Here is a 21,796-nt window from a genome sequence, read left to right as displayed (position 1 = left end):
CCCTCCCGCCCTCTCCTCGCCCACCTGAGCTGCTCCTCTTCCTCCTTGTATGCCGGACACAATGCTCCTTTCATGAGGCAAGGCGTAGTTTTGGGTGGCAAATGGAAAAGGCTCCGCTCGGTACCAAAAAGGATGGAATTTTCCCTGGCACTGGCTGCGAGGGGAGGCTTCTTAAAGCGACAGCACAGCCACAGCTGGTGAGTGTCAGAAGATCAGGCTTTCTTTCTCCCTGCGGCTCTGAGGCAAGGGCTGCTCGCTGTGGTTGTTTTCCTGGATGAATTGCATAAGAACATAGGAAAGGCTCTGCAGGATCAGGCCAGTGGCCCATCTAGTCCAGCACCCTGTTCTCGCAGTGGGCGACCAGATGCCTGTGGGAAACCTGAGCAAAAGAGCACTCTCCTCTCCTGTGGTTTCCAGCAGCTGATAGTCAGAAGTTACTGCCTATGATGGTGAAGGCAGAACATGGTCATTATGGCTAAGAGCTGTTGATAGCCTTGTCCCCCATGGATTTGTGTAACTCTCTTTTAAAGCCACCTGAGTTGTTGGCCATCACTGCCTCTTGTGGGAGTGAGTTCCATAGTTTAAAGATGTGCTGTGCGAAGGAGTAGTGTCTTTTTCTGTCCTGAATCTTCATTCCACTTCATTAGATGTGCTCGATTTCAAGTGCTACGAAAGAAGGACTTCTCTGTCCACTTTCTCCATGCCATGCATAACTCCATAGTCTTCTACCATCCCTTTCTTGCCTTTTCTCTAAACCAAAAAGTCCCAAACATTGTAACCTTTCCCCATATGGCTGTTGCCTCATCCCTTTGATCGTTTTGCCTTTTCCAACTCCACCATATCTTTCTTGAGGAGAGGAAGTGACTCCAGGTAGAGCAGATTGACAGCTGGCACTGAGAATGGCCGCTCTCACTTCTCCTTGCCATGGGTGTGGGTGTCTGCTCCCCGTCAGCCTTCCATTGAGCAAGCACCCAAAGACAACACCCTCCTGTGCTGGGCAGGAGAGAAAGGGCAGCCCTTGTGAGCTGCTGATCTAAAGAGTGGGGAGGGGGGTCCTATTGGTTTAATTTCTATCCTGCCTCATTGCTAGGGCTCTGCACCCATTTCAGGATATGCAATGCACAGCTATTGAGAAAGCAATACCCTGAGATCTCTGCAAAACCACCTACAATGGCCACCTGGTTCTACCAACAGGCATCTCAGATCCAAATGCCTTTCTCTGTGATGCTCTGGCTGGGGGTGGATACGGTCTTGAAGGCACAAGATGGGGGATTCATGTGGCTCATCTCTCAGGCGCTGAGGACTGGTGGCTTGTGTGTCCTCCCTTCTTCTGAGGAGCTGAGAGTGGAGGCTTCCTCCCTGTGAAGTAGCATCATTGAGAGGCCTACCTGAGGCTGCCCAATGAGCCTCAGAGCTGAAGAATGATTTGAACTGGCCTTGCTGGGCTGCATTGGAAGAGGAGGAAGCCGCAGCTCCTTCCTGGCACTTTGCAGCTGCCTTTAGGCCTCCTGGAGTGGATGGATGGGCACATCTGAAGTTTTCTTGGGATCTCCAGCTGGGTCAGCAGCCTTTGCGTGCCCTGAAGATCCCTGCATGTTCCTTGAGCACCTTCTGTCCTTGTCCCAAGGGTGTTTGCTGCACCAGAATGGCAGTGGTGGGGTGGGGAGTTCTTCCCAGCCTAGCTGTGCTCCTTGGACATCTGCTGCAGAAGCGCTCTGCCAGAACCAACATTTTGGCCAGGCAGCCCCTGCAAAGCTCCAGTAGGAGAGGCTGTTTGGGGAGATGGAGGGTGGGGTGCAAATTAGTTCAATAAGAGCCAGCCGGCTACTGCCTTGGCTGCAGCAGCTCCCAGTCCCTCATCGGATGCATCGATTGCAGCTCCAGGTCCCACCCACCCGCAAGGGACTCTTTGTTCTCAAGCCTGTTCTGGGCACAGGTTTACAACCCCCCCCCCAACCTGGAGGCTGATCCCATTTCTACTGTGTGAGTGCAGCAGCTTCCTTCGTATGTCCTCTCGCCTGCCAGCCAGGCAGGGAATGCGGCCTTCCGCCAAGGCTCTTGAAGCAGCCAGCATCTGAATCAAGACCGGACCCAGAGCAGGGGGTGTGGCTCAGAAGAAATCTCTCTCTCTGTGTAAAAACAAATCCTCATGTGGCTGCACCAATTGAGTGTGAAAACAAGGGGCCTGGAGCCTTTCGGGCTGCAGTGTGCAAACAACACCTCCCCCCGCCCCTACAATCATCACCCTTGTTCTCAGGTTGCATCAAGAGGTTCTTGTTTAGGGAGCCCCCTTCTCCCCCCCCCCAATGCTTTTACAGCTCCTGCAAAGGTCTGTGACTTTGCTTCTCATTCTGCCTGGCCCCAGGCAGGGATGCTGGAGCTGCAGCCACAAAGAAGTCATTCAGAAGGAAGCCAGCCCTGATTTCTGCTCCACACAAAGTAGTAGCAGGATCCAAGGAGGAAGTTGTAAGGATGGATGGACGGGCTCCTCGTTGGAAAGCCAGCCTCAAAGACGGCTTCACTGAACTGTGGCCAGGCCGATGCTGGGAAAGAGTTGTGTGGGCAACCATGTTTTGGGGTCCCACGTCCTGCTTTGCCCCTTCCTCTGGCTATCCCTCTAATAGTAGCGCCTCTCCTTGCAAGCCAGCTGGCAAAGCTTGTTCTGCTGGGTGTACAAGGCTTCTTCCAGAAAGGTGCCTTGCATCTCAGCGATTGTCCTCTTTAAACCCTCGAGTGTCCTTGACTAGCCTGGAGGACTCTTTCCCCTTCCCTACCAGAACTCCCTCCCAACCTTCTATTCTCGTTGACAGACTGCTAGCATGTAGGCTAAATGAAGCTACTGCTTGGTGGATTTGTACCCAGTAGGGGCATATGGAAGGTCCCTGGTGTCTACAACACCCTAGAGAACCATGGCCAATCAGTGTAGACAATCCTGAACTCCACAAACCAACTTTCTCTGCCGTCTTTCCCTCATCAGACAGCTTTCTCTGACCCTATTTCTCCCTATGTGTTCCTGTGCACCCAACCAGAGAAGCACTCCCCTCATTGGTTAGAGTGGTGCTTTTCCCTTGGCAACTGCTATACTGTAGGGAGCCACTGGCTGAAAGGCCCTGCCAGAGAAAAAAGGGGCCTCCCCTTCTTCCTTTCTAGGAAAAAGAGGCAGGAACTCTGGGATCACATCCCTTGCTTTTGCTGGGAAAGCTCTTATACCCCAAGCCTGTGCAAACTGACAAGGATTGCCTTGGCCAGAGAGCCTTTGGCCTTCATTCGATTGGCCACCATCTTGATTTGATTTATTATATTTCTATGCCACTTTTCATTCAAATGATTCCCCAAGTGGCTTACAAACAATAAGCAATTAGAACATGATAGAACATATTAAACATCACATATACAGGCTCCTTCTGTTCCCTGAGGGCTCCCTGCTCCTGGTGCCCAGAAGGTGGAGGCGGAGCTCTCTCATTCCTTTCCCCTCTGCATCGCTTCTCATCCATGTTAAGCCTTGGGCTGCCTTCCTCTTTGCTGTCTTGTTCACATCGCTCCAGGCATGTCCACCCTGGGGCACTGGGGAGCCTGTCCAGCAGCTGGAACTTCCTTCCTTTTTCCTTCCCTTCCTTGCTCCTGCTCCTACTGGCCTGACTGCTGGAAAGTGCAGGTCCTTCTCATGTCCTGGCTAGGAATTCCCTGCCAAACGGGAGCGCTGAGGCTCCAAGCGGTGCAGCGGAGGTAGTGAACTGAGGAGGCCTTATGTAAGGCTGGGGCAGCCCCTTCCCCCAAATGATAACAGCCCGTCCCCCCTGCACACAAGCTGGCTTTGTGTGCGGCCGCAGAGGGACCCTCGGCTGCTGCAACAGCAAGGTCCCTTTATGTGTGCCTGGGCCATGGGCCGTGGTGGAGGGGCCCGGGCGTGTTTATTTTCTTAAAGAAAGCAGAGGGAGGGGAAAGTGGTGTTCACTGCCCTGCCTGGAGACACAGGCACCTTGTCTCTGCCAGGGGACAAAAGGGCTCTGTGCAGCCTGCAGCAGGAGCAGAGGGCTGCCAAGGTGGGGCAGCGGGGAGAGAAAGGGGCGAGGACAGGCTCCCTGCATCACCAAAGGCATGCTGGTGGCCCCTTGGCTGGGCCTGGCTCCTTGTGGGTCTTCCCAAGGGGAGATGGAAGGCCAAACCCTCCTGCTCCTCTGGCTCAAAACCTCCCCCTCCCTGACTCTGCTGTGCTGCACTTCACACACCAGGAGCTGCCGCCGCCACTGCGGACAGAGAGGCTGGAGCCCCGTGTGCAGCTGGTGAAAGGGAGGCCCCCAGGCAGCTCAGGTGTGAACTTTGGGGGCCTGGCCTCTCTCTCCAGGGGCCGAACATCAGTTGCTCTTTGTCTTCTTGCCCTGGGTGCTGGGGAGGAGGAGGGGCCCAGGTCACCTTGATGCCAGCCTCCTCTCGGGGCATTTGTGCTCATCACCTTCCTTTTCAGCCAGCATGAGGAGACTGAGGCTCTGAGGGCAGATTTGGGCCTAAGAAATGTTCTGGGGAGTAAGCGCAGCTGCAGCAGCAGCAGGAAAGGTGTTGGGCCTGAAGTGGGCGGCCCTGAGCCTGACTGTTCTGCTGAGCATCTTCTGGGCAGAGCAGCGATATAGGTTCAGCTCCCTCACATTGGAAAGCCTTTAATGTCACAGAGGAGAGTTCCCTGCGCTGCTCCCTGGCTACAGAGATGGCTCTGTCATCCGGGGTGGGGAGCAAGGCATTCAGCATACACTTCTGCCCTCCCCAACCCCCAACATTACAGTTCCCTGCTGAGGGGCTAAGCTCCAACTCTGCCACTGGAGGAATGGTGTGATTAAAGTGTTGGGGGTGAGGCTAGCTAGGGCTGGAGTGCTAGGGAGGTCTAGGGAACGAGGCTGCCCGACTGCCCCCACTTATGGGCCTGTGTCCACCAGGGCCACTCTCCCGGTGTAATGGCTTTCCCCCCTCTTGTCACTCTCTGTACCTCACAGCGGAAAACAAGCAGCTGACCTTGAACCTGCAGATGGAGAACAAAGGCTGCCTTGTCTCTGGTGGGGAGCTGACCATTTTCCTGGATGGGCCCAGTGTTGATGTGGGAAGCTTGCCTAACGGCAACATCGTGACGGAGGGTGAGTGTGGCAGGGTGGGGTGGGGGAGCCGCCTGCCACTAGGGTCCTGGGCAGCCAGCGGGGCCTTTGATGGAGGTATGTCCTATGAAAGACGGGAGCTGAGGCAGACGGGTTCAAGCCGGGGGTGGGGGGTGGGCAGGTCTGAGCCAAACCGCCCCTGTACTCTACTCCCAGCCATGTGTGGTCTGGTGGCAGGAAAGGGGAATCACTCTGTAGCTGTGCAGAGGCAGTATTTACAGCAGCATCTCAGGCCCTTGAGCCCAGCTTAGAGAATGGGAGCAGGTTCTGAGGCTGGGGCCAGACTCTGAACTGAGCCCCACAGCAAATGTTGCTCTTCAGACCTTTAGTGCCTGAGTTGTCCTGAGCAGAATGGCGAGGAGCTCTTGTGTCCAGGGAAGTGAACCTCACCTGGCAGGCATGCAAAATGTTAATCAGGTCCTCCCATCCTGGGGAGGCCACCTCTCTTCCTTCCCAAGGTGCTGGTCTGTCCCCCCCCCCCCGGAAGGGACCCAGGGCTCCTTCTCCTCACCCATCCTAGCCAAGTCTTTCCTGAAAGTGAGAGGAACTGCCACAACACCACTGGCAGATGGAGGAGGTCCACATGGGCAAAGCTGTGTTGTGGATGTTGCCCACCAGCCTCTGCTATAGTTGCTGAATCTTCAGAGGTGGGAGGAGAGCTCAGCTCTCCAGTGGCCCCTGGGATCATCCAGCTTCATGATTCTATGAGGTTTCAAGTGTCACAATAACCTGTATCATTTGCTATGGTTTGCACCCTTCCCCTCCACCTCAGCTCCAGGTTACAGCGGCTTGTATATATACAAAGGCAGGCTTAGAACAAGCAGCTGCCTCCATCCTTGTCCAGCCATCCCTCCCCTTTCCCCACAGCTGACTGGCTGTTGCCAGGGCTTGGCTTTTGGCCTGCCTGCCAGGGTCCTATTCTGACCAGTTCTTTGCTTCCTTGTTCCTTCAGGGTCCCAGGCAGCTGGGAGGGATCCCTGTGGTCTGGCCTCATCCCCAGAGAGCAGGCACCAGGCCCCCAGCACCAACTGCTTTGGCGGCAGGTCCAGGTAAGTGTTCCCCTCTGCTCTGCCGTGGCATTTTGGATGGCTGCAGGTGGCCACTCTGGAGCCTCTGATGGTCAGCACAAAGGGCAGGGTAAGCCATGATGGAAAGAGACAAAGAAGAGGACAGGGAGATTGGGAGGTAAGCCAGGACAGAGGCAGGAAAGAGGCTAGAAAGGCTAGAAAGGCCTGGGTGGGCAGGGGGAGACTGGGAACTGCCTTTTTTGAGGAGTCAGGCTGGGCCATGTGCATGTGGGTCAGAGTTGGGAAGACCAGATAAGGGCTACTGCATCCCTCTGTGGCAAGAGGAGCATTTGGTAGCAGGGGAATTGCAGCTCCAGGACACGGTTGGTAGTGGGCTACATTTGGTACCCTTGCTCTCTTGCTCTAGCACCACCCATTATCTGGTGTGTGGAAAGTGCAGGCAATCACTGAGGGATACTTTGGCTTTAGAGAAGAGTCCCCTGGAGACTGATAGTTCTCCTTCTCCTAATCAGAGCCTGCTGACCCTGGCAAAAAATGCTTGCTCTGAGCAGCTGCCCAGAAAGCAGGGCAAGGGGCTTGCCAAGGGGGCTCTGCTTGGCCCTTCCTTCCACTCTCTGGCCACAGCTGTGTCGTGTTTGTGTACTGTTGCCGGTGAGGTGCTGAATTTAGCACCCCACTGGCAAGGGAACCATACTGCTTCTGCGGAGATGATGGGTGGCCAGCCAGCCTACCAGCTTCCTTCACCAGGTTCCATTCTTGCCTGCATTGCAGCACTCAGCCCCATATCCAGGGAGGACTCTTCCCCAGTGTCCTTTTTCCTCTGGCTGCTTCCTTGTGCCTTCCTGGCTCTGTTTGTGCAGGGCCCCCAGAAGCCCCCGAATCCTCCACCAAAAGAAGTTTGATTCCCCTGAATAAAACATATTGGCTTCTGCAGATGGGAAGAGCTTTCAGGGAGTTGAACTTTTGGCCCTCACCAAGCTCCTGGAATGGCCCTTCCAAACAGACTCAGGCATCTTCTGCAGCCTTCATGTGGTTCTGCTCAGAAGAACATCCTCAGAAGAGCCTGGCTGGTGGATCACCTAGTCCAGCATTCTGGGTTCCACAGTGGCCAACCAGCTGCCCCACTGGGAAGCCGACAAGCTGGATAGGAGGGCAAGAGCACTCACAACATTCTTGGCTTCTCCTTGATGCCATAAGGTCTAGAGACTTGCTTCTTTTTAAAAAGGGCAACGGTGTAAAGAACCTTATGCCCTGAGGGGAACAGCAAATTCTTTCAGTCCTGGTTCTGTGCGGCTGTTGGATCTAATCAGGGTGCTGGACAGATTCTGGATGAGTTCTCTGGAGCAGTGAAAACCTCAGTCTGTCCCATGATTTCTCCGTTGGACACATGAATGGGCCATGAGCCTTCCTAGGCCTTATTTAGTCTCCCATGGAATAGGCAGCTCTTGCAAGGGAAAGTTCAAGCTGACCTTTGGATCACAAGACGCTTTGCAGGGATGGCTGAGTGATGGGCCAAGAGCGTCTGGAGCAACCTTGATTTGCATCCTGGTCTCTCCAGGCAGCTAGCTGCATGACCCACTCTAAGGGTTAAGCCTCTACTTCCAGGGGAAATACGATTATTTATTTATTTATCATCATTACTACTACTGACATTGCTGGTCAGAGGCAGGCAACAAGGAGTTCAGTTTTTGTCCCTGGCCTGTTTCTTCATTGTTCTGCAAAATTGGACCCTTGCAGGAAAACTTTGATGCTGGGATGCCAAATTCCCTAGTGAGCCGCACTTCCCTCCCTGGATGGCTGCTTTGGGGTGAAACTGGTGTGGGTGGGATTAGAGTGGGATTTGCTTCCATAAGCAGCTGAGGAACATCTCAGGGCAATTCGCAAACAGGCTACAACAAAGGTGCCTGCTCTCTCATTTTCGTGCTGTCTCTGATCAGAGAGGTTCCAAGGTGACGTGTTTGGGGTGAGTGTGTGTCGTCGTCCCGTCCCCCCCGCCCCAGATCTGTGTGTCTTGGGAAACAGTTTCTAAAGAAAGGAGAAAAGGGGATGGGAGGGGGGACCATGGGCTCCGTTTTCAGAAACAAACACTTGTGGCTGGTGGTCCTCTCTCCTGTTCTACCACCACCACCACCACCTTTTGCACAGATCAGAGGAATTTCTCAGCCTTGTGTTGACTGCCTAGCACTTCCCTGGCTGAGGAGGGCTGGCAACACCACCCTGTGACCAGGATCGATCACTCGTGCCTGTTTGCAAAGTGCTTCCCTGCATTTGCACAGCAGAGATGGGCCCTCTCACTGCTGGGTCCCCTCATGGGCTGCCCCTCCTCCACTGTCTTTTTCCTGCTTCTCCTTGGGCGTGGGGAAGGGGGACCTTCTCCTTGCTCTCTGCTGTCCTTGGTGTCGCCTTCCCCATTGTGCCCCCTTCCCCTTGCTACTTCCCTGAGTCCTTCTCCCAGTGGGGTTGCTCATTCCTACCAAGGTCAGCTTGGTGCTGGTTTCCTTTCCCCCTCATGCCCTTTGCTCCTACCCCCCCCCAACTGCACTTGGAGAGAAACCGGCAGGAGGGAGATGCTTAGACAGTGTCTTGATCAGCCAGCATATCCTGGGGATCCTGTGGTTCTGGTTGGGCACTGTGGGAACAGGATGCTGGATTAGATGGGCCCTGTTTGACCTGACCCAGCTGCTGCAGGGCCTTATTTTGATCTCGCCTCCTTGACTTTGAAACAGCCTGACTCTCTGGACCCCAGGCCAGAAACTCTGGAGCTTTCTCTGCATGCGTGTTGGAAGCGGGGATTAGGGCCTATTACAGGTCGTGCCTCCCCTCTCTACCCAGGATCAGCCCTGCTCCCTGCCCCCCCCCATTTACTCTACTTATGGGGAAACTGCCCCATCGCCTGCTGTCCCCAGCCTGTTCCTCCCACTGGTGCTGCCTGCCCCCTTTTCCAGGCTCCTATTTTAAGCAGCTGCTGTTCCCCGTGAGCTCTGCCATGTGACCTCCTCTGGTTTATTTCCACACGTCTATTAAAAGACGATGCCAAGTTAGGAGCCCCGTAGGAAGACAGCCTTGGCAGGACGGCTAATTTGGGCCTACACGACCTGCGCAACACAGCGGAAATGGGCAATTTGGGTTTCTAAAAAACACCCCTGGAGGTCCAGAGGTTGTTTATCCCCAGAGGGTGGGGTGGGTGAGCCATTCCTAGTGATGTCTGTGCAAGTCCTGTGCCAAAAACCTTACCATCTCGCTCTGCGTGCACTAATATGAAACTGTCCAGGATTTCGTCCTGGTTTTGCGTTGTTCTTCTAACCCTTAATGTATTTCTTTAAAAAGAAAAAAAATTCAGACAAGCACATGGAAGCTTAACGCAGGTCCAATAAACTTGCTCTCCACATTTTGAACATTGTATAAGAGCACTATGAAAACAGACACATGGAGAGTTTCCAGCTGAGGTGGAGGTAGTAGTATAGCAGCTAGAGGGTGTCAGGCTAGGATTGGAGAGGCCCAGGCTCAGATTCCCACCCAGCCGTGGAGCCCCCAGAACAACCCACCTCCGCTGAATACTAATTGCTGGGACTCGCAGGTGGGCTGAGTGTGGCTGTTGTACTTGGATCCAGCTTGCAGTCTTCCCATAAGAGGCATCTGGTTGGCCGCTGTTAGAACAGGATGCTGTACTAGACGGGTCATTGACCTCATCCAGCAGGGTTCTACTTACAGTCTTAGAAATGTAAGCATTCTTACATTCCTACAAACTTGGGCCAGTCATTCTCTTTCTCAGCCTCACCTACCTCACAGGTTTGTTGTGAGGATAACATAGTATGACTTCCACACACTCCTGCTGTGTGCAGAGATGCGGAATGTCTCAAACCAGCGCAAACTCCTCTTATCTTCTGTTTTTCTCCTGGCATGTTTCTAGTCCTTATGTCTGTTGACAGAAACCTGATGAAACCGCAAAAACCTGGGGGGGGGGGTGTCAGGTCCCTGTAATGTTTGCTTACCCTCTTCCCTCCATTCCACTTGCAGTTGTGACTATTATGTAACCATAATTGCCATGATCTTGCAACTACATGTCCATGGACTCAGTTTGCATGACTGATCTGTGCTATTTTGGTGCAGGATGAGGTATGCAATGTCATGGAGAACAGGCCCAGCCATCAGCCTTCCACCCTCCTGCCTACAAGGAATATAATGATCTGTGGAAACTCAGGAGACACTCCCCTCACCTCTTGACTATTTCTTTTGCAGGGCACACAGACATGTGGCTGGAGTGGCCAGGCAGAGCACGGCCAACGGGGAGCAAAGCCCCAGTCCCAGAGCCCAGCAGCAGCCAGCAGGCAAGACCCAGGGTGGCACAGTGAATGGCACAGGTGAGAGTGGAGAGAGAGGAGAAGGAGGAGGTGATGGTCTCTCCTCTGAAGCTGTAAGGCCAGCCCTGTGTGCCACCTCACTTGTGGAGGACCTGCATTGCTCTCCCACCTGCATTAATGTAACTTTGAGGTTCTACCTGTAGATGAAAGATTAGCTCCCCCATGTCACTTCCCCAGTTTTACTTGACCGTCTATGCTCTACAGACAGAGGTTGCCATTGGGGAAACTCTGGGCCCTTTTCAGGGTGGTGGCGACGGACCAGGAATGAGACTTTGGGGTCCTAGTGGAGAGCTTGATGAAGATGTTGGCCCAGTGCGTGGTAGCTGGAATTGATACTAAAACGGCCCATGCTGTTATCAAAATCTATGATGCAACCACATTTGGAATGCTGTGTATACTTCTGGACGCTTCACCTCCAAAAGGATATTGTAGATCTGGAGACCGTTGGGAAAGGGGCAGCCAGAATGATCAAGGGGATGGAGGAACTCCTCTGTGAGGAAAGGTTGCAGCATTTGGGGCTGCTTAGTTTAGAGACAAAATGAGTAGAAGGTGATGCAAAAGGAGTTTATAAAACTGCACATGGCATGGAGACATTGGATAGAGAAAGGTTTTTCTCCCTCTCAACACAAGAACATGAGGCTACCTAATGAAGCTGGATGGTGGAATATTCAGAACAGACAGAAAGAAGGACTTCTTCACACAGCAGGCAGTTAAGCTATGGAATTTGCTTCCCCAGTAGGCAGTGGTAGCCACCAACTTGGATGGCTTCAGAAGAGGATTAGACCAATTCAGGGCAGGGTTACAGTTGGCTACTAGGCCAAATGGCTGTGTTCTGCCCTCACTGTCAGAGGCAGCTGGAAACCACAGGAGGGCAGAGTGCTCTTTTGCTCAGGTCCTGCTTGCAGGCTTCCCACAGGCATTTGGTTGGCCACTGTGAGAACAGGATGCTGGACTAGATGGGCCCTTGGCCTGATGGCTCTTGCTATGTTCTTAGGAGGCATCAGCATCCCCTCAACTCTGCCATAATTGCTCCCCTCTCTTTCAGTGAATGGTGAACCTGCCAGTTCCACCCTCGATGTCCCTGAAGATGAACAGGCTGTGCCACCTGAGGCTATGTCAGGTGCGACCTCCAGCTCTGGCACAGCTCATGACTCTCCAAGGGCAGGGGAATCTGCCCCCAGCTCAGAGGCCCAGCCTTCTCAGCCAGCAGCACAGACTCTGGAGGTGCTGCCCTCTGGGTAAGTGGTGTCCTGCTCTCTGTTTGGGCACCTTGGCCATGTCATGAATGCCCGCAGCCTTAGCCAACTAGGGGGAGGTTGGGATGGGTCACCAGGGAGTTGAAACCTTTAAAAAGTATGTTTCTGAATTAGAGGCTGTTCGCTGGGAGTAGAGTTTATCCTTGTGGGAACTCCTGCTCTCTTGTCTCTTCCAAAGTTCTCTCTTTCTAAGCAGGATGGGGCCCCAGGCCTACCTCACAAGACAGTTTCAGTGATTACTGTGATCATGTCTGTGAATCCCCTTCTGCATTTAAGAAATACGAATGCTAAGTATTATCATCCTTAGAGGAATGTTACAGTATTTTTGCAAGACCTGGAGTTTTAGGGAGGAAGGGGACTGGCTGTGACTGAGGTCCAGCTCTGAGGATGCCTGATCTGGGAGCAGAGTCTGGATTACTAGGGTTATGATTAAGTTGTGAACTCGACAGTTGTGACTCCTCAGCTGCACCTGTTCTCCTTCCTTCCATCCTTCCTGGTCCTGCAATGTGGCTATTTCTGTTGAGCCTTCCGATGCCCAAACACCACCTCCTGACTCCTGCATTTCCGATGAAGGGAGCCATCTGTTTTCCTTCTGGCCTCTCGGTTCAGAGTCTCATGTGTGTGTTTGCATCACTTGCAGGTAATTGGGGGGCCAGCAGCTCAGAGCGCCTTTATGCCCGGCGTGTGAGCGCTACTGTTTTCAGGCCTCAGCCACTTCCTGTTTGCAGACAGCTGGAAAAGTCCAGGGCGTCTCAAAAGGCTCTTTCTTCCTGCTGGAGCTCTCCTCCCTTCCTGCTCACGTACTGCGGTGTGCCTGAGGTCCAGGAGGCAAGGGGGGCACCTGACGCCTTTATGCAGAGATGCTCCTGAAATGGAGGGTGCATCCCACAGCCTACAGCCAAGACTTTAAGGATCCTGGTGCTGACGGTCCCCTGCTATATAGCGAGGAGCTTGTGTGGGTGTTGGGTGGGGACTGCGCTGTGTACAAGCCAAGTTTCCCCAGCTTCTGTGGCTGAGGGATCTCAGGGCCTCTGGTGGGGCAAGTCCACAGGCACTTCCAAGCCCTGGTGTGAATGCGCGCGCATGCAGGCCGCTTCCAGCTCCTCCTGTTGGCAGCCCGGCAGTGTTTTACTTGGCTGCGTCGGGCGCCTGCTTCAGGCCACTCCATTTGCATGGGCATAAACAGGCTTGCCGGGAGGTAGCCCATCAGAGGGGCGGGGGTGCTGTAGGCTGCCTTTATGCTGCTCTCCCTCAACATCTGCACTCAACGTGGCAAGCACAAAAGCCTCTCACATACGTACAGCTGGAGCGGGGAGTGCAGGAGGCTGTGGAAAGCCATGGGACTAAACTGTTCCATATGCGGGGTGGGGGTGGGGTGTTCATGTTCCTGGGAGACCCACGACATGGCCCTCAGTGAGGAGGACCAGAAGGGGTGCTGCTGTGCAAAGCTGGGATCCTTGTGGGGAAGGGGCGTCCTGCTGTCACACACAGGCTCTCTGGCTCACTCCCTCTCCTTCTGGGCTGACGGCAGAACAGACACCTCCTCTCCCCCCGCCCCTCCCCGACCTGCATCTGGTTCCTATCAGCGTTGCTCCTGCGTCGGGGACAGCGGCTCTCATTAACACGGCGGCGTGTACACCAGTTCGCGCCTCGTCTCGTGCATACAAAGAGGTGCATTATGCTCCCTTGCAGCAGGCGCGGGCTGTGGTTCTTTACGTAAGGCAGGGCGTCTCGCTTGGACGGCAAGGTGACCTCAGTACTGCTGTTTTGCTACCAGCAAGCCTTGTCTCCATTCAGAGCAGAGGTAGCCCAGGAGGATGGCGAACTGATTGCCTGGGCAGCCACCTTCCTGAGCCACATCTTGGCTTTATGGCATGGCAATGCCCTGCCCTGCCCTCTGGAGTGGAAGGCATTCCTTCTTGCAGATTGGTGGCCATTTATGATCCTCTGCAGAGCCTTCTGGAGTTTGGCTGGGGATATTTAAGAGGTGCATTCTGCATCTCCACAGTAATGTGGTCTCATATATCCTGTTTTGTTTTTTAAAAAATAAAGTTTCTAGCCCTTATGAGTTGTTGTTGTTGTTGTTGTTTAAATGGCAGACTGTTCTTGGTGAAAGCGTTGCCCAATCAGGGATTGCTCCTTAATCTTGCTGTGATTGGCCAAAGCAAAACAAAGATGGGCTGTTATGTGTGCCTGCTGATGCCTTTTGGAAGCTGTAGGTCCTGCAGAAGTTGTTGGGGCCCCCAAACCTTGACACGCACCCTTGGATCTGGCTGGAGTATTGCTATACAGTTGGAGCCACTGGGTGCAGAGGAGGGGGTCCTGTGCCTTTGCTCATAGGGCAGCTTGATTAAGCCACTGTGCCTACTTTACAGGGCTGTTGCAGTCATAGACAAAGTGAGAGTCACAAAGTTCTTGATGCTCTGGAAAATGCTAGAAATAAGTAATAGCAACAAGGGTTGCCCTGGCTCACAAAATGGGCCCTCCGTCCCCTCCTCACTCTGTGCCTCCTCTCTTTCTTTCTGTCCTTCAGGTGGGAGCAACGAGAGCTGCCAAATGGGAGAGTGTATTACGTGGACCACAACACAAAGACCACCACCTGGGAGCGCCCTCTTCCGCCAGGGTAGGTGCTCCAACAAGAGCGTGCTTTGCAGGATCTGGTCTGGAGACACTCCAAGGAGGGTGGCTGGGTGTGCTGTGGGAAGCAGATGCTCTTCACAAGATCCTAACATATGTGATAACATATATATACACATACACACACTTTCTACTGTATATCTCCGAGGCCATAATTCCAGGGCAGGCTCAGTGTTCAGCTGCCCAGGGCTCGCAAAGACAGCTGGTACAAGGACAACCTGCTTGATTGTTTTCATTACAAAAGTTCACATTTTGCTCTTTGGTCCAAAGGCTTTTAGAGCTACTCACTCTTTAAAAAATGCAAATAACAGCATTAATTAGTTAAAATAGCAGTAGTGGAATAGTCGCGAAAAGCACGCCTACAAAACACCAGCTTTGGAACACATTTAAATCAGCTTAAAGGTCCACTTGGCATTGGAAAGAGAGCAGAGTGTCTAGCAGGCAAGCCTCCTTGGGGAGAGCATTCCACTGCTTGGACGGCCCTTTCCTTCCTCACCTACCAACTTTGCTTCAGAAGATGGGGGACTTGGAAAAGCATCTGCACTGGGCACAGGGCCCTAAGCTGTTTAGGGCTTTGAAGGTAAGAACTAACACCTTGAGCTGTGCCCAGGGCAGATGCTTTTAAGACTGGCCAGGTGTCTTCCATATACCTGGTCCCAGTTGCCATGTTCTTTACTAGTCAAAGTTTCTGGGTCTTCTTCAAGGGCACATGGCCAAACAGTGTGGTACCTGAGCCCAGGACATTCTCTCTCCAAGAGGGGCATCAAGCTGGCGCTCTAGCCATCACTGGTGAAAGGTGCTTCAAGCTGTGAAAATTGCTTGGGGTTCTAAGGACAGGACTGGATTTAACAGGACGTGCCCCCCCCCAATATCTTTCAAGCCTAATCCTGTAAGGGGAGCGCAGCTCTGGCCAGAGAAGGCCAAACTCCACCTCCCAAATCTGTTACCCTAAAGGGGTGTGTGGGTTGAAAAGGGTTAATTGCTTGGATACTGGCAGAATTATGGAAGAACATCTGGGGTGCCTGAAGAAGGGGAAATTCTTCATCCAACCCCAAAAGCCACCTCTGGCCCAGAAACAGTCCTTGGCAAAAGAAGTTCCCATGATGGTAGAAGAGGATTCATCTGCCACGTATGTGTTTGTGTGTGCGAGAGAGAAAGAGACAAACAGAAAGATTAGGCTCTTCTTTCGCCCCTGCAGCTGGGAGAAACGAGTGGATCCCCGTGGCAGGTACTACTATGTGGACCACAACACTCGCACGACCACGTGGCAGCGCCCCACCGCCGAGTACGTGCGCAACTATGAGCAGTGGCAGAGCCAGCGCAACCAGCTTCAAGGAGCCATGCAGCAATTCAGCCAAAGATTTCTCTACCAGGTGAGGGTATTCCCAGCCCCAGCCAGCCAAACTGCACAGAGTGGCTCTGCTGCCTTCCCACAGCCACCAGTCCCTTTGCTAGGCCGTGAGAGCAGTGCTCTAGGCTGCAGAGAAATAGCCCAGGAGAACTGGGTACCAGGAGGGCCTGCATCAAAGATGCCTACTAATACCTGCTGGTATCTACAGCAGAAGAGACCCAGAGGAAGAGCTGCAAGGGGACTTGGTTAGCTTACAGACAGGCCCCTTCCATAGCCCCCTCTTTTTGCGGCTTTGGTAGCCGTTGCCTGCTGGCTGCCTCGGTCCTGCCCCTGCTGCAGTCTAGTGTTGCTCTGGAGCCTTCCCTTGAGGGCTCTGAGAGCCTGATTCCATTACTAATATCGTTTGTTTCATTGTCACTATCCATAGGCAGCCCTGTAACAGAGATCCCAGGGCAGCTTACAGCAAGTAATAAAAGACAATGAAACAGTATATATTGAGAAAGGAGCAGCCAAAGGTAAAACAATATGAAACTGAAAGAGAAGGCCCCGAGGTTCCCCTCCTGGTTGCTACTCACAGGGCCCCCTGCCCCTTAGTGAGGCCAGAAACAGGCATAGCTCTTGAGCTCATGGGGCCCTGCACAATCCCTCTGCCCAATGGCCCTGTAAGAACACCACTATTCTGTGTCTAGTGTACCCTTAAGGAGGCCTTGTGAATGTGGTGCCTGTGGCTTGGAGTGTGGAAAGTGGCCGGTTTTCATTTAGGCATGAGCGACTAGAAGTGTCTGGTTGAAATTCAGGGGATTGGGGTAAGGAGAGACTGTGTTTCCCTAGTCCTGTGAACAGATCTGGTGTGAAGCTTCCTTTTTTGATTGCCAGTACTGCTGGCCGTCCTGAAGGAAGATGCCAGTCGGGCTCCCCTCCTGCCACTCTTGCATTAGATGGTGACGGGCAGGACTCTCCAAGAATATATGATGTGGGCCCCAGTCAGGGTGCACTGCAGGGTCAGGACTTGTTGTGAGAGCCTGCTGGCCTTCCTTGGCTTGGGAACCTGCTCCCCACTCCACAACACAGGAGGCACAAGACCCTGGCAGCACCGTGGTGGTCAAAATAGAGGCCTGCATCTTGTTGTTATTCCTTTCTGTTGGGCCGATGGCTTATTCTCTGCCTCTACAGCCACACCACAACCAACCACACATTACAGTGTGGAGAAAACGGTTCTTTGCCACACCAGAGCAGCTCCCTCCACGTGGAAAGGTGTTCAGAGGGCACCATTGTTCGCCTTGTAGTGACTTTGCTGGCCAATAATGGAGTTGCTGTTCCCAGGAAGGCGACCCCAGCTTTTTGAGGGGTGTGACAGGAATGGGACTCTGAGTGAAAAGTCTTTTGACGTGAGCCTCCAGGTCCCAGGAGTTCCGTCTGCTCTGGCTTTCTCCAGAGACGCGTGAGGGAGGGGGCCTAATCTAAACAGCGCGCTGCTGAGGAACTGTCTCCCCCTCCCCAGCTTGCCCAGCAGGCTTGAAATGGGTCCCCCAGCCCAGCCTGCCTGGAGTTGGATAAAGGTGCTTTGTATGGGGCCTGGACCTGTGGGGGGCTGTGGGGGAAACGCCTGTCTGTGCGGCATGAATGTTCCCTCAGTCCGTGAGCATCTCGCGCCCGGCCGTTGGGTTTCACGGTCCTCTGTGAGGGAGGCAGGGCAGGCAGGGAGGGAGGAGAGGGAGGAGGAGGAGGCAAGCAGCCCGCAGGCCCAGCCAGGAAGCTCTGGGCGTGGACAGGGCTTGTGGGAATGATTTCATTGGAAAGGCCTGCAATATCCCCCCCCCCCCCGGTTGTGTGTGGTTCTTGGAGGAGGTTGGAGGTGGGACTGTGGTGGGGCTCTCAGTCGCCTCATCCAGCACAGGGGCAGCAGCAGCTGCTTTCTTACCTCCCTCCCTTCCCTGCCTGCCACCTGGGCTTTTGCAGCTCCTTCGCTCCCGTCCTCTGCCCCAAGCCGCACACATTCAGGCATTTGCTGTTCCCACAGTTGGTTGGGACGTGTGTGCTGTTGTTTTTTTAGCCAACTTTGGCGGGCGGTGGGAAGAGAAGGCAGGGTGGAGGGCAAAACAGCTGGACCCCATCCTGCCTTCCAGCACTCTCTCTGGTAACTCCCGTGGTGTTTGTTTTGCCCCCTCCAGTCCACGGGTGCCCCGTCTGACAATGACCCGCTGGGCCCTCTTCCTCCTGGCTGGGGTAAGTACTGCCTGGCTTCTTGGGCTTGGGGCTGCCCTTCCTGCTGCTTGTACTGCATCTGCCTTCGGTGTAGGTGGGGTGGGGTGGGTGGACTTCTCTTCCTTAATGCTGAGGGCAGGCAGGCACGAAGAGTTTGTGTTACTCGGCCAGCGAGACCTGCCTGGGCTCTGAGTTCAAATCCTGATATCATGGCAAACTCTCTCCCAAGTCCAGCGATGCTTCTGCTGCCGGTGGTGCATTTCCAACCCTGGCTTCATTTGTTTCTCTTTCTCTTATTTGGAGGAGGGGTGGGAGGTTCTGCTGGGCTCCCCTTGGAGCCTGCCCTGTCCCTGCTGCACCTGGGGAAGAAGGGGAGGTGATGCTAGGCAGCACAGGATATGGAGAGAGCTTGTCCATGGTGGAGACACTTTGGAAAGCAGGTAGAAGTGGTTCTTGGGATGTAGAGCCACTGTGGAGCTTGGGATGTGCCAAAGGAGTCAGGGCTCACTGATCTGAGCTTAACACCTGGGGAAGGAGGGAAGTGTGTGTGCATGGGGAGAGGATGCTGCCTCCTGTTGGACTCTGGGACATTTAGAACGAAACCAAGGGATGTCAACAGTTATTCTTCCCCCCTGCCCCCTACTTTTGTGAGAGAATTCAGAAGAAGCCCAGAGGGGCTGCAGGGGCCAGATGGGATCTGTGTTGCTGACACTGGACTGTGTGTGTGTTGTGCTCTTGTAAAAGGCCTAACAGAAATGTTGTGGGAGGCCACTGGGCTGTCCAGCGGGTTGGGGGAGTGGGGTCTGGAAGTCCAAACATCAGAAATTGAGAGCTCCTTTTTGAAACTTAGTGTGTGTTCGGTCAATTCTCCACCCCACCCAATTTGGGACTCAGGACCTTGGCAAGAGCAGCCCCAGGAGAGGCAGGGACTGCCTGCAAGGATTCAGGAGCTGAGAAACAGGACTGGATGGACTTGAGGAGAGATGCTCTTGGATGCCTGGAGGGGGTCAGCTCTCACCAGGGGGACCCTTTGCAAACAGTCTCGAGAGAAATAATTGCGGCTTGGGTCAGCGATGCCACTGTGGGCTGCTGGGATCTTTGCCTGAGCATCAACAGCAACTTCCCTTGGCTGGAGACAGAGGAGATGTTGTCAGCTGCTGCTGCTGCTACTACTACAGAGGGCTGAGCATCCAGCCTCACTGAAACTGGGTCCCGGTGTCTGAGAGAGAGACAGATGTCAGGGTTTGGCTCTTGGCAGTCTTGCAGACCTAGTGCCCTTGTGGTGGTCAGGGGAGTTTGAAGAGGATGAACAGACGCAGCTGTCAGAGTTCCCTGTAGCCAGACACCTGCTGGCCATCTGCCGGATCATCATGAGGACCTGAAAGGTTTTATGTGACCCTTTGCCCCTCATCCTGGGCAGGGAAAGACAGAGAGGGACGGCCCTGGGGTTAAGCAGGGAAGAGGCAGTGGTGATGCACCTTCTTGCTGTTTGGATCCTCAAGAGCACAGGCTACCACGGCTGTGGGTTCTTCTTGCTCTCTCAGGGTGGTGATGGGGGTGGGGGGTGGGAGCAGACTCTCTCCCTAGGAGTCAACAAATCTGCTTTGCCTTGGCTGATCGTGCACACACAGGCCAGGCTCCCTACCCAAGTCGCTGAGTCTCCAGGACAGCCCTGCTGGGGCTGAGAGGTCAGAGGAAGGGCCAGCTGTTTGGGGGAAGTTCAGGAAGGGAGGTGCACTGAGCCCCTCCCCACCTTTTGCAGGCCTGGCGTTAGGTTGCTTGCTGTGGTAGAAACATCAAGGGCTTCAGAGCTGAAACGGGGGGAATGAGCAAGCGTTGTAGTGGGGTAGAGGTGAGCTTGAGTGAGCAGGGAAGGAGGAGAGAGAGGCTGTCCTACTTGTGAGCTTGCAGAGGAAGGAGGTTATCACAGACTCTCATTCATGAGCACCACCTCCCTCTCTGGGAATGGGCGCCTAAAGCTAGGCCTCTGAGGCTGGGAGATGAGCTGTGCCTGAGCCAAGGGGGTGCTGACTGGCATGCAACTTGTGTTCCCCTAGAGGAGGAGGAGAAGTGGTCCCCAACCTGAGACCTTCCAGATGTTTGAGACTCCAGCTCCCATCAGCCCTAGCCAGCGGAATAGAGGGTACCTCCAGCTGGAGGGGTGCCAGGTGGGGGCAAGACTGAATTCCTTGTGGGAAGAGGCTGGCGTGTCTTGGGACTCTTCCTTGCAAGACTTGGAGGCACTACTCTCTGCTGTGACAGGGAGCATGTCGGAAGACCCTGGCATGTCAGGCTCATCCCATCTGAGCCTGGCTGCTGTGTGTCTGCTGGTTCTGGATTCCCCATTAGATTTCCCTGCTGGGCCCCAATCCAGCCTGGCCAGAGAGAGGGAAACTAACATTGCCTCTCCATTCTTTCCCTCTCCTTCCAGAAAAAAGACAGGACAACAGGCGAATCTACTATGTGAACCACAACACCCGCACCACACAATGGGAGGACCCCCGCACCCAGGGGTAGGCTTGGGTTCCTTTTGCTGGCTTGTACTCCGGGACTCCTGTCTAGTAGCCTTGGGGCAACTGTGAGGTCTCTTCAGCCTGCAGAGGGGCATAGGAAGCCTGCAAGGGGTCTCAAGCTGTCCACCAGGCCCCACAGATGGACCTGAGTTGCATCATTCCCAGCGGCTGAAGGACTGTTCCTCCTGGGACAGGCAGGGGAGGCTCCTTCTCAGGCCCTTGGGCATGTGCCCTGAGTTCCAAGCCTGGTGAGCAGGCAGAATGACTGTGCCCAGCAAGACTGTCTCTGCCTGCTCCTGGTTCCTGCCCAAGGCTAGCATACTGGGCATGGGTGGGCTCATTTTGTGAGATGGGTTGAGGCCGCCAGGAGCAGGAGCTGCCGCTGTCTCCTGCTGCAGTGGGTGGGTCTGGGCAGGGGAAAGAGATCAGGCCAAGGTGTGTGTTGCCATTGAACTTCTTACTCTGCTCAGGATGATCCAGGAGCCAGCGCTGCCACCTGGCTGGGAGATGAAGTATACAAACGAGCGGGTGCGTTACTTTGTGGACCACAACACCCGCACTACCACCTTCAAAGACCCTCGTCCCGGGTTTGAGTCAGGGTAAGTCTCTCCAGTGTGGCGCTCTGCCTTCTCAGCACCACCCAGCATCGCCTCCAGGTGCCTGTGGGTTTATTCCCAGATGGAGGATTCCTTGCGAGGGGGGGCGGGGTTTGGCCCTTGTTTGCCAGCCAGGCTTTGAGGGGTGGTGCAGTGCATTGTGGGAGCTTTTAGGACCTTCCAGATACAGTGCTGAAGATTGTGGGATATCCACTCTGTGTTCTTGGAAGGTATCTAATGAATCTGGAATGTTCACACCAACTTAAACTGTGGGAGAGAAGGAAACCAGTCAGTCTCAAGAGCCAATAAACGTGAATGTGGCCAGGGCTCCACTAAGGCCGTGTTTACTGTTGCAGGAGTAAGCAAGGTGGGTCACCTGGAGCATACGACCGAAGCTTTCGCTGGAAGTTCCACCAGTTCCGCTTCCTTTGCCACGTGAGTTGCTCATTCACCATGTTCCCAGCAGGGCAGGAGGAGAAGCTGCGAGATTCCCAGAAAATCTGTGGCTCCCAGTGGCGGGCGGTGGGTGGGGACGAGGATGCCCAAACCTAGGCAGGATGCAGGGTCCGAATGTGGGTTGTTGGGCCTCTCACAACCTATATCTCCTTCACAGTCCAACGCGCTGCCCAGCCATGTCAAGATCAGTGTCTCTCGGCAAACACTCTTCGAAGATTCCTTCCAGCAGGTGACTGAGGCCTGGGTCAGGGG

At 54.2% G+C, this 21,796-nt stretch overlaps 2 protein-coding genes across 2 annotated transcripts in view; one reads left to right on the top strand and one right to left on the bottom strand.

Annotated features, from left to right (window-relative positions):
* NQO1 (NAD(P)H quinone dehydrogenase 1) overlaps positions 1–21,796 on the bottom strand; it is a 178,243-nt gene that overhangs the window by 21,850 nt on the left and 134,597 nt on the right. The gene's annotated exons all lie outside the window — the stretch shown is intronic.
* WWP2 (WW domain containing E3 ubiquitin protein ligase 2) overlaps positions 1–21,796 on the top strand; it is a 37,834-nt gene that overhangs the window by 7,447 nt on the left and 8,591 nt on the right. Inside the window, 11 exon segments of the mRNA XM_083626242.1 lie at positions 4,986–5,123; positions 6,094–6,190; positions 10,409–10,530; positions 11,576–11,768; positions 14,320–14,409; positions 15,622–15,796; positions 17,946–18,000; positions 20,411–20,492; positions 20,963–21,091; positions 21,445–21,523; positions 21,702–21,773. Coding sequence (XP_083482368.1) covers positions 4,986–5,123; positions 6,094–6,190; positions 10,409–10,530; positions 11,576–11,768; positions 14,320–14,409; positions 15,622–15,796; positions 17,946–18,000; positions 20,411–20,492; positions 20,963–21,091; positions 21,445–21,523; positions 21,702–21,773 — 1,232 coding nt within the window.

The sequence above is a fragment of the Podarcis filfolensis genome (assembly GCF_964270895.1).
Source record: "Podarcis filfolensis genome assembly, chromosome: 8".
Taxonomy (NCBI): domain Eukaryota; kingdom Metazoa; phylum Chordata; class Lepidosauria; order Squamata; family Lacertidae; genus Podarcis; species Podarcis filfolensis.
The sequence above is the reverse complement of the archived record's forward strand: the minus strand, read 5'-3'. Positions and strand labels throughout refer to the sequence as shown.